Here is a 13,996-nt window from a genome sequence, read left to right on the forward strand (position 1 = left end):
TGCGTCTGTTAAGACTCATTTGTTCCCGTTGCAGCCTGTCATGTTCCTTTCTATTTCTGTGCGTTCCAGTATACTTGATGAGGAAATAGGTTGTAAAAGTTTTAGGGCTTATACGGAAGCACTCTGGTTTGATCCATTAATGGATGTGCTGGATTAACATCAACAGCCGGCGGCAACAGCCCCTGTCACTTTCCTACATTTTTCTGCTTGATGATCCAACCCGGTTGATCTTCTTGAACCCAAAAGCCCAGTGGCTGAATTTCCCCAGTTACATAACAGCCCTCAGGTAATGGCAGCGCCTCTTTACATGAGTGGAGAAATCGCATCATGAATGTCAATGTAAGCCCACCATCCATATATAGAAGGATTAAACCTGTGTGTCAGAAGCCATCAATCGCAGAATCATTGGCTTCAAATCCAAGTGAGGTTTGATGCTCTGAATAAAAGCCGACAGTTATTCAGACAAAAGAATACAATTGTACTTGTTCCACTCAGCACACAGTCATATTTTATTTTACACAAAGGCAGAGGGACGGCAAACGTCTGAGTGAAACATCTTGAGGCATTGTGTTTTCTGGTTGACGAGCCGAGCAACTCAACATCAACAACCAACTGAAAAATATGATGGGGGGAAAGGACAGGTAGACAATGTTCATATTGCTGTGGAAGAGGCGATCATCATTCCTTCATATACTGCATTTCCCAAATGAAGAATAGATATCGTACTGCATATTGGCTGCATAAATTATTAAATGACTTTTTTGTCACATGGTACAACTACGTACATACTCCCTTCTTCCAAATGAGAAATCTCTTGAATTATAGCTATTTTCTAAACATTACATTTCAGCCCTGTGTCTTTTTATAGCAACGTCTTGATCCTACGGTAAATATGATTCACATTTGGTTGTATTTATTACATGAATTTGATCATAGTAGAAAAATCAGTAAAGCATAAGAATAACTTAATAACTTGATGGTGTAATACGCAACAATGCTTATATCTGGTTGCAAAAAAGAATCATTAATTTTGGTTCCTATAAATCAGGAAGGCAGGAAGCGATGTGACCTGAAGTAGTTTTGGTTTATGAGCTTATTTGACCCATCACAGGCTGCTAAATCGTCAGCTGTTCATCACAGAGAAATGAAATCAAAAATGCGTCTCTCTCTCTTTCCAGGCTCCTCTAGATTTGCTGCATGGCCGTCAGATTGGGAGACACCTAGAAGACACCGGGTGGGATGTAAGGAGGAGAGAAGAAATGCATCCTGGTTAATAACCTCAAAGTTAAGACACTGAAATATGATCCTGGTACAAAAAAACGGTTGAGTTACGCACCTCAAAATCTGTGCCAGTGCATGCCTTGATATCCTCTGGAGTGAGCCCCTCCCATACTTCTATTAGAGTCAGGCCTTTTGTCTGATCCACATCAAACACAGCCTGGTAGAAAGAGAGAGGGCAGAAAGAGACGGAGGGAGGGAATAGATAAAAAGGATGAGAGCGGGGATGACAAGACACAAACACAAAATAGTGGGAGGGATTATTTCCTTAATATATGGCTTTAAATCCTATGATGTGTGTGTGGTCGGCAGCGTCACAGACGAGGATGTGGGAGCCTCGGTTATCAAAGTGAGCTAAAAGAGAAGAACAGCCTCAGGGAGTGGTCGGCAAAACCAGGAGTTGGAAGTAGCCTACTATGAACCTCTGTTTTATGAAGATTACTGGAGGGAATTAACCTTTATACAAATATTAGATTAACGGATGTAGAGAAGGTTTTTCTTTGTGCCATTAGACAAGATGAATTAAGCTCACAGGGTCAAAAAGGGTGACTCAAAGACACAGGACCCATTCTATGGCTGTTCGAGTGGATATGCATTGACTTGACATAGTGCATTTGGGTCATTTATAAACTAATTCAATTCTGGTGGTTATTTTTATATTAAAGAATGTAGCGGGTGTAATTTGTTTTCCTCTACAAAGGACAATCACCTTTGTTTTGCGTATACCCGCTAATTTTGGTGTAAAAAAAGCACATCTCTTCAGCTACCATAGAAGACTGTCATCTATCAATAACTCTACAAGGTTAAGATATCAATGAGTTCCTGTGGTTACTTGGGCAATCTCTTGACTCTCCATTACACTTCTCTACAACCTGGGATTCGTGATTGATAATTATGATGAGTTGTTCTACATACTCAAATATGCGCAAGCACAAAATGTGAACATCTGACTCCCATTTTACAGATGACATTACACATGGTTTATGCACAAAACCCCAGAGTCCAAGGTGATTCATAAATGAGGCCCCTGGAGCTTTCAACATGTCTGACAGTGACACTCTCACGGTACAGAGAGTACAACAACTTCTGAAAAGTTATGCAAAGATAAGGTCTGTTTTCAAAGATAAGGTCATTTTTCATTCTGAGCCATATCTATAGCTACAACGGGGCAGTGATGTACACGATCAGCCACAACATTCAAATCTGTAAAATGTGTTTTAATGCTGCGGCAGATGTTTCCTACTTGGTTGCTTTTACTGGAATAGATGGTCAGCATAAACATATACAACATAATAAAGACAGCAGAAAGCAGAACTTTTACTTTTTTGTTCGTGCATTTTAAACATATTTTAGAAGCAGTCTTTTAGAAGACAATTCTAGAAAGGATACTTTATTTAAACCAATTATTTCAAGACAGCTGCTTCCAAACACAGGTCTGACGAAACAAATCCATTTTTACATAATAACCCTTTAGACTGAATCTGCAGCCGTGCCATCACCCACATGTATGCACACAATGCCAAAAAATAGGTTTTAAAGACAGACGAGGCGCTCTGAGCCGAGCTGGGTCCTGTGGCTCTTCTCAGCAGGGGCTGACAGGCCAGGCCACCATCACATCCCGGCCAAGCCTGTCAGGACTCTCAGCTCATTAGGACCTCACACACAGTGACAGGGCAGGAGGCGGCTATCTCACCCCAATATAGCAAGACAGATGGAATGTCACAAGGCACAAGGGTCTATGGATAACGCAGACAAGAGTCTCTAAATGTGACACGCATCACGAGGGATTAAGGGAAATCGAATGATTTGCCAAAACGGGCCAGCGGTGTTGAATATAGGTGCAGCGACAGCGTACAGATACGGCAGCTGCTGTGTTAATGTCAATGTCTCCGTTTTAACTAGGTGGGAACATTTTAAAGCAACTAACTATCAACTGAGCTACTTTCTAATACCAACACTTTAGCCATCTGTTTGCAAAGCAGCCTTTTTGTTGTGAAACTGCTGAGTCAACTTCTCTCACACTAGTTAAAGTCACCATCATTATCCAGATTCATATGAGGCTCGTCATTAAGAAGCTGCCAGTGTCGTCCATATGTGGTTTGGTGAGTAGTGGGTTGAACCTCATGTAACAACAATGCACCAACAACATTCAGCCGACTTCACGCTCTAGTCTAGACAAACGTAACTAGAAATGAACATTTTACTCACGAACAAATAAACGTATCCGATACAATTTCAATGAATTACGGCAAATGAAAAGGGCTCAATTTTGAGATGTGTTGAGAATTTTTTCAGAAACATAAAAAAAACTATTTGGCTGCAGGAATAACAAGTGCTGTCACTGGCATTGCCTTCATTACAGGAAATGCCACAGGTAACGGTTTTCTGGGCCCATTATGATGAGTGAATTATTCAGGGGTCTTTCTACTTCAACTGTGAATGACATTGGCAATTACTTTTTTTTCTTTTCTTAAATTTAAAACAGGAAATAATTATCTAAATAACTGTCGAGGAGAAAAATACTAGGCGGCTGAGTGTGTAGACTTTTGTCAGGGCAGCAACTTAAGCACCAGGAGGCAGAGAAGTGAGGTGATTTACTAATTGTGGTTAACATAAAGCGCACAAACACACATGTTTTTATGTTCCCCTGAGGACATCAAGAGAAATACCACAGCCTGTGTGGAACTGTGGTTAAGAGAGGAGAACGTGTGATGTTATAAAATACTCCTGCTCTATAGAGAAGCAAGAAAAACACCCCCTGAGGCAACGGGTTCCCCACGACCCTCGGTCTCAAATCATTGCACCACGATTTAGGACACTTGGAATTGCCATCCCCCCTGGCCATGGCGAGTATAGGAGGTTGTTGTGTTTGTGAGAATATATTGTCTATGTAAGCATCTTCGTGTGCATCTCTGTGGATGGAAAAAACATTTGGTTTCAGCTCTCATTTTGCAAACACAGAGATTCTAATGGAAAAAGATAGCAACTCACGGAGAATATAAACATTAACAGGCTTCTATAATGCACCGTTTGTAGTGTCTAATCCTCAACTGCCCAAAGTTTCCTCTGGTGATCACCACAACAATAATTTTTTATTTTATTTGATATGTTGTGTTGTTGGCTAATAAGGATCAAAAGGCTTAAAAACAAGGCCGCTATATTTAATCAATTGGAATACATGTTGCTGAATAAAAATGTGACTCTTGACTTCAGATATTACACTTGACAACACATTCAGATATTGTGCCCCTAATTGGTTTTGTGTCCTATGTGTGGGAAAACAAAGTTGTCGTACTCGCTGGAGACCTCATCTTCTGTGTTTGTCTTAACACCTCATCCTGTGAGATCATAAACGGTTGTATGTACTAAAACTGTATTAGTACAATCCCTTCGGTGGGAGCAGTAAAGTTTCAGCATGGGGCCTTACAGACTTCTAAATGGATACTTTTATTGATCAGTGTTTACTGACAATTGCAGATGACAGGTTCTCTCTTCATTGTTGTCATGAGGATGTTGATGCAGAGCAGACTGTGGTTTTATCGCTAGTTAAATTATGCCTCAAGGAAGCCAATAACCTGTCATAGGCACATTGTATTACATTGGAAATTAAACTGGAAACAGGAAATTAGTACTCATTTTGTGTTTTGGCTTATTTATTTTATTTAGTTTGAAAGCAAATTTCAAGCCCTGTTGTCTTTTTTGTTAATGTGTGAGCTTGCCTTTTAATGTCAAGAACAAAAGTGTACACGATAATTTGTGAAGCAAGTCTGTTATATACACGAGAGTAAAATCAAGCCCATTCGCATGTAAATACCCAAACCTGGATGTGGTTTCTGCGGCGCACGCTTGCTTATTGTGCACACCGCATAAAGGGCTCCACACACAAAACAAACAATGGAAACAACAGTGGCCGTCCCTGTGGATGATGACAATGAACCATTTTTGGCTATAGTGAAATCTCGGATCAATACTGTGCTGGGTAAACCAAACCCATTATTATTCGGCAGGTAAAGTTTATTGATGAAATACATTTGAATAACTCAGAAGAGGATTACTGACGAAAATGAGGTGAAATTTTGTGCCTGCGCCACTGTCAGAGCTGTTTTTGTCGTCTTTTACATCCATCCCTGTCGACTATCACTGAACGTGCGAACGAGGGAAACTAATTAAGTGTATTTGAGTCTTAGCTACAAATATGCAATCAAAATCTTTTGGCTGCCCTTTTGTGTCCGAGTTTTTGGCATGGCAAACTTCAGTCAGATTCAGGTACAGCCTGGAAGAGACAGTCAGTGAAGGAGGGCTGAGGAAATTTAGTGCAGCTGAGCAAATACGGTATGGATTTTCCAAGCTGTTTACATTTCCAGTCTGACCTCATTGATGTGGTGTCAAACAACCCAGACTCATATCACAGCATTTTCTGTTCTCTTAATGTTTACTGCAAATGTTTCACAGAAATATTGCTATTTGCTAATGAATCAGAATGAATGGAGACCGTTTTGTAAAACCACACTTTGCTTGGTGTTGCATCTTTTCTTGATGCTTGATTCTTATTTTGTCTTAGACTTCTTCCCGTGTCTGCGTAGGTTTTCTCTGGGTACTCCTGCTTCCTCCCACAGTCGAAAGACATGCAGCTTAGGTTAATTAAGCTCTGAATTGCCCAAAGGTGTGAATTTTAGTGTGGGTTGTTTTTCTCCATATGTCAGCCCTGTGATGGAGTGGAAACTTTTCAAGGATGTATCCCACATCTCGCACTAATGTCTGGAGTTGGCTCAGGCCCCTGAGCAACCCTCATAGGACAAGCGGTTTAGATAAAGGATAAATCAAAATATGCAATAATTGTGTTGTCATTGATCAAGTTTTCCATTTCGGTGTAATAATTCAGTGGCCGAGCTATAATTTTTCTAAACTGAGGGCCACAAATGGGCCACAATTTACACAGAGGGGATAATTATATGTGCAACGTCCATGCATAATTCCTGATTCAGTGAAGTGCACATTTAAGTCATTCCTTGTTTACTGGTAACTCTATAGGTTTGATCAAAGCCACACATAAACGTTCATTTTTCAAGCATATGCTTCAAAAAAGCTTAGCTAATTCAAAAATCTTAACAAATTGTCATATTTATGGTTTAGTAATAAATGTAAATATTTATTGTGAGTTTTTTCCCCCCTGACTACTGACAGGCGAAGTATACTTGAGGGGCTAATCGGCTTTCAGCTGGGGCCAGTGTCCCCCCTTGGCCTCGCCACTGGATCCGCCCCTGTCAAAATCATAATCTGACTGAAGCTACACGCTAACAAATTTAACAGTAATTCAGAAGCTACTGCACTGACACCCTCAAGCGAATCCCTACTTTATACAAGTGCTGTTTGACAACAGAAACAGAAAATCGTTAATCACATCTTTATTGTGCAGTTGAGAATATTGGTTTTCAGTACAAACACTCACTGCTATAGCTGGAGGTGGCAAAAAGTTGGTTTCTAAACATTGCGGCCGAGTTAAAGTCCTGCGCACAATATCTGGGAGGCTGACAGGCTGACATTCACGCGTCAGTATTTTGAAAAGCTCAGTTACACCTGTCTAGACTACAAAGAGAGGCCAACGCTGCCAAAGGAAAAGAGTTTTCACAAGGCCTTCATTTAGGGATATTTTCAAATGGATTCACAGCACAACAGTGAGGGTATCAAAAGAATGAAGTAGGAGGGATGTGGAGGTCAGCAGTGAAGTGAGAAGGTTGAAGAAATAAGAGGAAAATATGCGGTGATACAGATGGAAGGAACTGAGGAAGGAGGTCATAATATAGAACTCAAGATCATTAAAAAGGCTTGGGATTTAATAAGAAAATAGTATTAATGAATAGAGAGGGAGGGGAAGCAGCAGGAGATGAAATGAGAAGGTGGGGGAGAGGAGGAGGAGGAGTTGGTGCCAGTGTTAGAGGGGTATTAGAAAGAGCTTTAACCTTTATAAATGTTGACAGAAATCTGCTTGCTGAGAAATGTTGCGCAATCACAACATAAGCCAGCCGAGCAGAAAAGAACAGACGGGGGCGGTGGCGGGGTGGACACGCTGTCTTACTTTGCCCCTGACAGGTCATGTTTTCAATGAGCGAGTTCCAAAGGCAATAACCATCATAGAGTAGCAGGAAACTGACCAGAGAACATAAGGACATGAAGACTATATCACCACTGAGATCTGCTAGCAACCAGAACCTGGCCTTGGACTTTTTTTATTTGTCTTTCTCAGCTGTACCCACAACCTTTTATTTCCCAATCAGAGCTGCATTTTTCTATTTCCTCCACCTGCTCTCTACCCTCCATCTTCGCTTATTTCCCCCTTAACAGAAAATGTCACCCTAAGACTATCTCCAGCCCTTTTCTGACAGGACAAGTTCTACCTGTAAATGGAACGTTAGTAATTCCAGTTAAATGGAGTTTGAGTGACAATCTCAGAGGAATGTGAATGATTCATGCTCAACCAAGACTCTTTTCAGTTTTTCCCTTCACCATATGTGCTGCCCAGAACAACAATATACTGCTGTAATTTAAGTTTTTCTATCACACAAAATCTAAACATAATGGTTATAATAATAATAACTGTATTTGTACAGCACCTTTCAATACAAGTAACAAAGTGCTTTACAACAAACAATCAGAGATAAGAAGATAAACATAATAAAGGTCATAGACATCATACGATAAAAGCTTTTTTGTTTATAGAGATGTGTCTTAAGAAGAGAGATAAAAGAGGTGACCGATTCTGCTAGTCTAATCTCTTCTGGCAGATTGTTCCAAAGTGTAGGGGCCCTAACGGAAAAGGCTCTATCTGCTTTGGTTTTCAGCCTTGATTTTGGAAAGGCTAGCAACGCTTTACCAGAGGATCTCTAACTGTAGCGAGCTTTTCCCACAGAAATTAAGAAGATGCAGCTCCCAAGCTCTAGCTCACAGTGAGATTGAGCAGTAAGATTTCCCACAATAAACCCCAAGGTCTAATTAAAAAAAAAAAAAATGTGGATGAACTCCCCTACCTGCCAGTCCATGGGCATTGTCCCCAACTTGCAAGCATGCCAAGCAATACCAGGACCTCAGGTTGAATCTCTTCCATCCCTGCCACTGTGCTTTTTAAACTACCTCAATAATTTCCACCACAGAGATGAGCAAAGCTCCACTTTCTCTGAGTCTTCCACCTCCTCCACAGAGTTTGTGTCAGTTGGGTTCAGGAGTCCCTTCAAATATTCCTTCCTTCGCTCTCTCCATTCCGATTTATCTGACAGTTTGCCAAAACTTCTTGAAGCCAACTAAAAATCATTCTCCATGGCCTCTCAAACTCCACGCACACCCACATCAAGTCTAGTCAATTTTATTCACACGGCCAGAAATCACTAATCCACATAAAATCACTGAGTGTTTGCCTCTGCAAACACCACAGCTGAAGTGCTTCTGGCCAGAAATCTCTGTCTGTCACGTGATTCATTCAATGTTAATAAACTTTGAACAAACACGTGACCAGTGCTCTGAAGCAGCAGCGGCTGGGACTAATCAACATAAGCAAGGTTGTCAATCCTGACTAAAGTGCGTTCACGACAACAGCGGGTTATGACAACAGAAAGACCACTGATTCTCTAGTTCGGAGTTCCGCGTCGCAGTCAAACTTCACTTCAATTTCAATGAACAAGTGAACAGCTCTATGTGCAGCAGCGGTGACACAGCTGCAGGGTTCTGAGGACCTGCAGCCCTTTTTACTTGCCACAGCTGCAGGTCACTTTTACAGCATTCCACACAAGCATGTTTAGAGTGGGCACTGCACTAATAATAATAATCATAATAATAATCATAATTTACATTACATTTAGGGGGAAACCAACCCCAACCATGAAAATCAATAACCATCCTTCGACAGAAATCAACTGATTGAATTAATGTTGATTTAATAAATGGAATTTCTATCTACCAGTGTCACTCTGTTGCATCATACCAAACCATCAGTGGCTTGTGTGTGTGGGTGGGTGTGTGTGTGTATGTCTGGCGTGCGTGCATGTGAGGCAGATGTAATTGAAAGATAAAGAAGCAATGTGTGTGACTTGTGTTTCACCAGGCTCACTGACTCTGTGCTTGTTGCTTTAATATTCAGGGAACTGACTGACGGTGATACAATGGGACTGCCAACGTCAACGTATTAAATGTTTGTCTTCAGTCAACCCGCTGACTGCAAGGTGGGAAATGTTATTACTTTGCAAGGTGAACAGTGACAAAAACTAAAAAACGCCCTAAAAGCAAAAAGTCAGATCAATCTATACGATCAGATTATTTAGAAGTGACTAGAGAATTGAGAATATATTTATATAATTAAGCCCCACATTCTATTTACCAAATATACAATTATTGGATTAATAAAATACAATCAGGGAACCTTATATACTGCTGCCTACTGTATCTATATGTATAGGACTATTATATCTTCAACATTCAAGTATACAATTTATTCTTCTGTGGTTTTAAATGGTACAACCAATGCTGTTTGTAATCGGCTGATATTAGCTTAATATTAGTCACAGATATCCACTTGAAATCGGTAGCAAATGTTAAAATAATGATAAATAATCACGAAAGCATCATCCAGGTCTTTTACAGGCCATGAGTTAGTGTCAGAGGCCAGAGCTGACTCATCACCATGAGTAAGCAGCCCAAATTCATGACTAATGGCTCATCCATCCATTCATGCATGTATCCATCCATCCACTTGTATTTAGATTTAGGACGGTGAAGACAATGTTCGCATATATGAAATACATATAAAATAATCAGAACGCACCTTCTCTGTGATGATACGATCCACACACTGTTTCCCTGTCAACGGCAGGCTACATGTGTCCAATATCTTGTGTTTTCCTCCCTGAAAGAAAAGAGCAGCAGGTTAAAAGAAAAACTAAAGTAGAGGTAATTTAGTCAGTTCAGCTCGTCAGACACAAAAGACCAGTGTGTTCATACTTTCAGTGATGCAGCGTAAACCTTCATGTACCCAGGGATGCAGATGGTTATGTACTCTGAGGCTAACCCCATGGGGTAAATACACCATATATTCCATTTAAGTGTATATCTCAGTTTCCTTGCCAGTCAGGAAAGAAAGCACACATCCAAATGCCTCAAACGCTGCCTGAAAAACACACATCATACATCAACCACCACCCCCACCTTCTCCATCATGAATGAACACAAGCTTCAGGGGAGGAAATTTATGCTCACCTGCTGCACCACCTGGACTATAAATGGGTGCCAGACAGGCTCCTATTAGCAAAAAACTGCACGCTTCTGTGAATAGTGAATGTTACGTTGCCCTTGCATCATATCAGACTGGACTTTCTATAAGTAAACCAATTCAGCTGGATTGCCCCACAGCTTTTGTCAGAAGCCCTGCAGCACCAGTATAACTAATACGCTGTTCCTGAAACCCAGAGTCAAATTGTAGACTTGAATTAGCCAATGGCGAAATAAAGACATGGTTTGTGTTCTGAATCTCATCAGGATGAGCCAACGCTCTCTGGTGAAGAGGCATTAAGAAATCCATTAACAGAATTATCTTTAATCAGTCATAACACTCAGTCATTATTGTGAAAGTAGATACAGAGTATGCGGGTGAAGGTTTTAACACAGGAAAAGGAAATTGGCAATTTGATTGCTTGCTTCTGAGTGTTTTGTGGTTATGAGTGCGCGCGCACACCCAAACACACACACACACAAACCTTAGCTGAATGCTCCATGGTGACCACCACCTTGGTTCCGGCGCTAGCCACCAAATCCATGGCTCCTCCCATTCCCTTCACCATCTTACCCTAAGAAAGGAAGAAAGAAATAGATTGAAGTTTCAGTTATAACATTTATTTATGGGTGGACAATGCAATAAAATCTAAAACCACCAAAGAGTACAGGTTTTAAAATTACTATGATGTCCACTGTAGCCTACAACAAAACAAAACCATAAAATATAAAAGTTTCTGTGTCTTCAGTGCAAGAATATGTTGTAATGCTTTGTGCAGAGTAAAAGCCTAATTTTATCCATGCACTAAAATAATAAGACCCAGCAGAAAACGTCATACAGTGAGATAAGGAAAGGAGCAGAAGATTAAAATGAATCTCCAGTATGAGAAACTGTGGTGAGGTAAAACCAGATTGTCTAATTAAAGAGGACAAAATGTACTTTACCTCCGTCCATTTACCTCAGAGTATTTTGAGAGAAAAATTCTATTTTAGCTTGTTTTTTAATGCTCCCATCAGTTATTATAATGCATCCCTTTTCAAATGAATTGAAACAAAAGGTGCAATGAAAAATTAAGTACACAGGCTGCAAATTAATCCAGGTTAACAAAAGACTGCATATTTAGAAGTGAGGATGACAGCGAATACACCAAGTGTTCATTGTAATAAGCCACAACACAACTTTTAATAGGGACAATTTCTCTGGTAGAAATTAGCCCCAATGAAAACAACAGTTGGTACTGTGCACTGTGAATTATACAGAATAGCAGGGAGGCTTTATTCTGGCAACACATGCTGCATGTAATTTCTTCTTTGCAAACTAAAATATATTTGTCGCCTCTGTATGGGGTCGCTGGCAGAAATGTCAAAGAAGGATATCTCAAAACCTGAGAAAATTTAACCAAAGCTATGTGAGACCATAGATACGGATATGTTTTTTTGTAATTAGTTGAGGAGCAATATGATCAAAATACACGTTTCTTGGTACAATTTGCAAGGTGGTATTCTGAGTGTGTGCTTAGTGGTCAAAGGCATTCAAGGAGGCAGCATTTCAGTATTTACTATTCTGAGGAACGTGTAGCATTGTAAGAGTGATCCTGGCGGTTTGATGGGGTTCGTCTGTGGAGCCATTTCTTTTAAATAACATAGGTGTGAACCTGTAGGTTACATTCCAAATCACAGCTAGCAGAGACCACTAAAGGCATGTGTTAAAACAGAATAAAAGTGTTAACAAATTATATTCCTTCAATAGATCACCGTCTCTGCAATCCATAAATATCCAGAAACCATTGTGTCCTATGAAAACATGTCCATTCTAACAAAATGCAAGCAGAGCAGGCAACAAAAGATTTGCAATGAAGGAAACCTCAGGATGCATATTTGAGCTATTTGAATTAAACAGTCAAAGTATTGGCTTTAAAACATAAATAAATTCTCCCATGTTACACCCAATCTCCCTGTTCCAATTCAGTGAGTGAATACAATTAAAAAAATTATTTATTGTATAAAAAAGAAGTTTAGAAAAAACGGAGTTAATGTTAAAAGCAAGCAATCTGAAAGATCATCGCTGCCACAGAACTGCCAGCCGAGCCGGGTGAAAAACTGTCCCTCATTGTTCCCAATAAGGAGGTTTCCAAATAAGGTTGACATGCAGATATGGCCACAGGGTGACGGCTGAGTAACTGAATTAAAATCCCATTTGCTCATCAATCATGTGAGGAGCCTGCTTTGCTTTCTGCTCCCTACCAGAGGATATATATATGCCAAGTGTGGTGCATCATAAGGATACCGTCTGCCTCCGGGGTGGCCAGCTGGGTGGAGGAGATATCAACAGAGAGCGGAAAAAGGGCTGGGAGAGGGGAGGTGGGGTTGAGGAAGTAGGGAAAAGCAAAGACCTTGGATATAAGAGAGGCTGTGTTTAATGTCATAGACTTGTCTGTATTATCTTATAGAACCAGTTGAAAGTTTACTACTATAAAAGCTCACTTAACATCCTAAACTAGAAAGGGCACTCAGTAGTCTAGATCGGCACCCAAATTGAATGGCTTCTTTCTCGACCTATATCAAATATCTCCACCAAGTTTCGTGTAAATCCGTCTTGTAGTTTTTGTGTAATCTTCTTTGCATTCAAACCAGCCAAAAAACAAACAGACAGGGGTGAAAACGTAACCTCTTTGGCGGAGGTAATTAAACCATGAAAATTGTTGTTATTAAAACACTACACACTTTGACTTTTAACCTTCAAGCACAATCTCTCCACCCTTTTCTTGCCTTCAGGGTTTTCATTAAACACATAGTGACTCCTACACAATGATACTCAAAAGGGGGAACCGTGTCCTTTTTCATATAATCAATGTTAATGCACTTTCAAAAGGGCTAGGTGGTGTGTACAGGCCCTGGGGGGAGAACACTGGTAGTGGCAAATCTGGATTTACAGCTGTGCCCGAGCCAGACACCTACTAATGTACTCCACCTACCGGAGAGGCTGCTGTTAATCAAAATCTGTTAAACATCCATGTTAAATTACTGGTCTGGTTATGATCAATAAAATGGGTCAATACGATAATAAACATTTGAAGGAAATCACAAAATGATCTTGTTTCACCTCCGGGGGGAAATTAATCATCTAGTGGAACCAGCATATATATATATATATATATATATATATACACAACATACAACCAATATATTTTATATATAAAATATATTGGTTGTATGTTTTTAGCATCAGAAACTGCAGGAATCAAGTGAATGTAATTGAATTGTTATAGACAATATATTTTTGGAATGAACGTTTCTTTGAAATTGAATGATGCATTTACACAGACTGTGTTGCATTGCAGAGACAGCAGCCAGCAACACAGGGTAAGACTGTGTGCTCACAGTGAAACGTCTCAGTAATGTACACGACCTTGCTAGAAAGAAAAGACTAAAATAATATTACTGTGGAGACTTTCAGGCAGGTGTG

At 40.1% G+C, this 13,996-nt stretch overlaps 1 protein-coding gene across 2 annotated transcripts in view; it reads right to left on the reverse strand.

Moving 5' to 3' along the window:
• Positions 1-481: 481 nt before the first annotated feature.
• Positions 482-13,996, reverse strand: part of oxct1a (3-oxoacid CoA transferase 1a) — a 40,259-nt gene continuing 26,744 nt past the window's right edge. For both annotated transcript variants that reach the window (XM_035165194.2, XM_035165193.2), the window contains exons 14-17: positions 11,016-11,105; positions 10,088-10,168; positions 1,337-1,438; positions 482-1,220 (exon numbers count right to left, since the gene is read on the reverse strand). In XM_035165194.2, the coding sequence (XP_035021085.1) occupies positions 1,185-1,220; positions 1,337-1,438; positions 10,088-10,168; positions 11,016-11,105 (309 nt within the window). In that variant the 3' untranslated portion in view covers positions 482-1,184. The remainder of the gene's footprint in view (positions 1,221-1,336; positions 1,439-10,087; positions 10,169-11,015; positions 11,106-13,996) is intronic.

The sequence above is a fragment of the Hippoglossus stenolepis genome, chromosome 9, assembly GCF_022539355.2.
Source record: "Hippoglossus stenolepis isolate QCI-W04-F060 chromosome 9, HSTE1.2, whole genome shotgun sequence".
NCBI lineage: Eukaryota > Metazoa > Chordata > Actinopteri > Pleuronectiformes > Pleuronectidae > Hippoglossus > Hippoglossus stenolepis.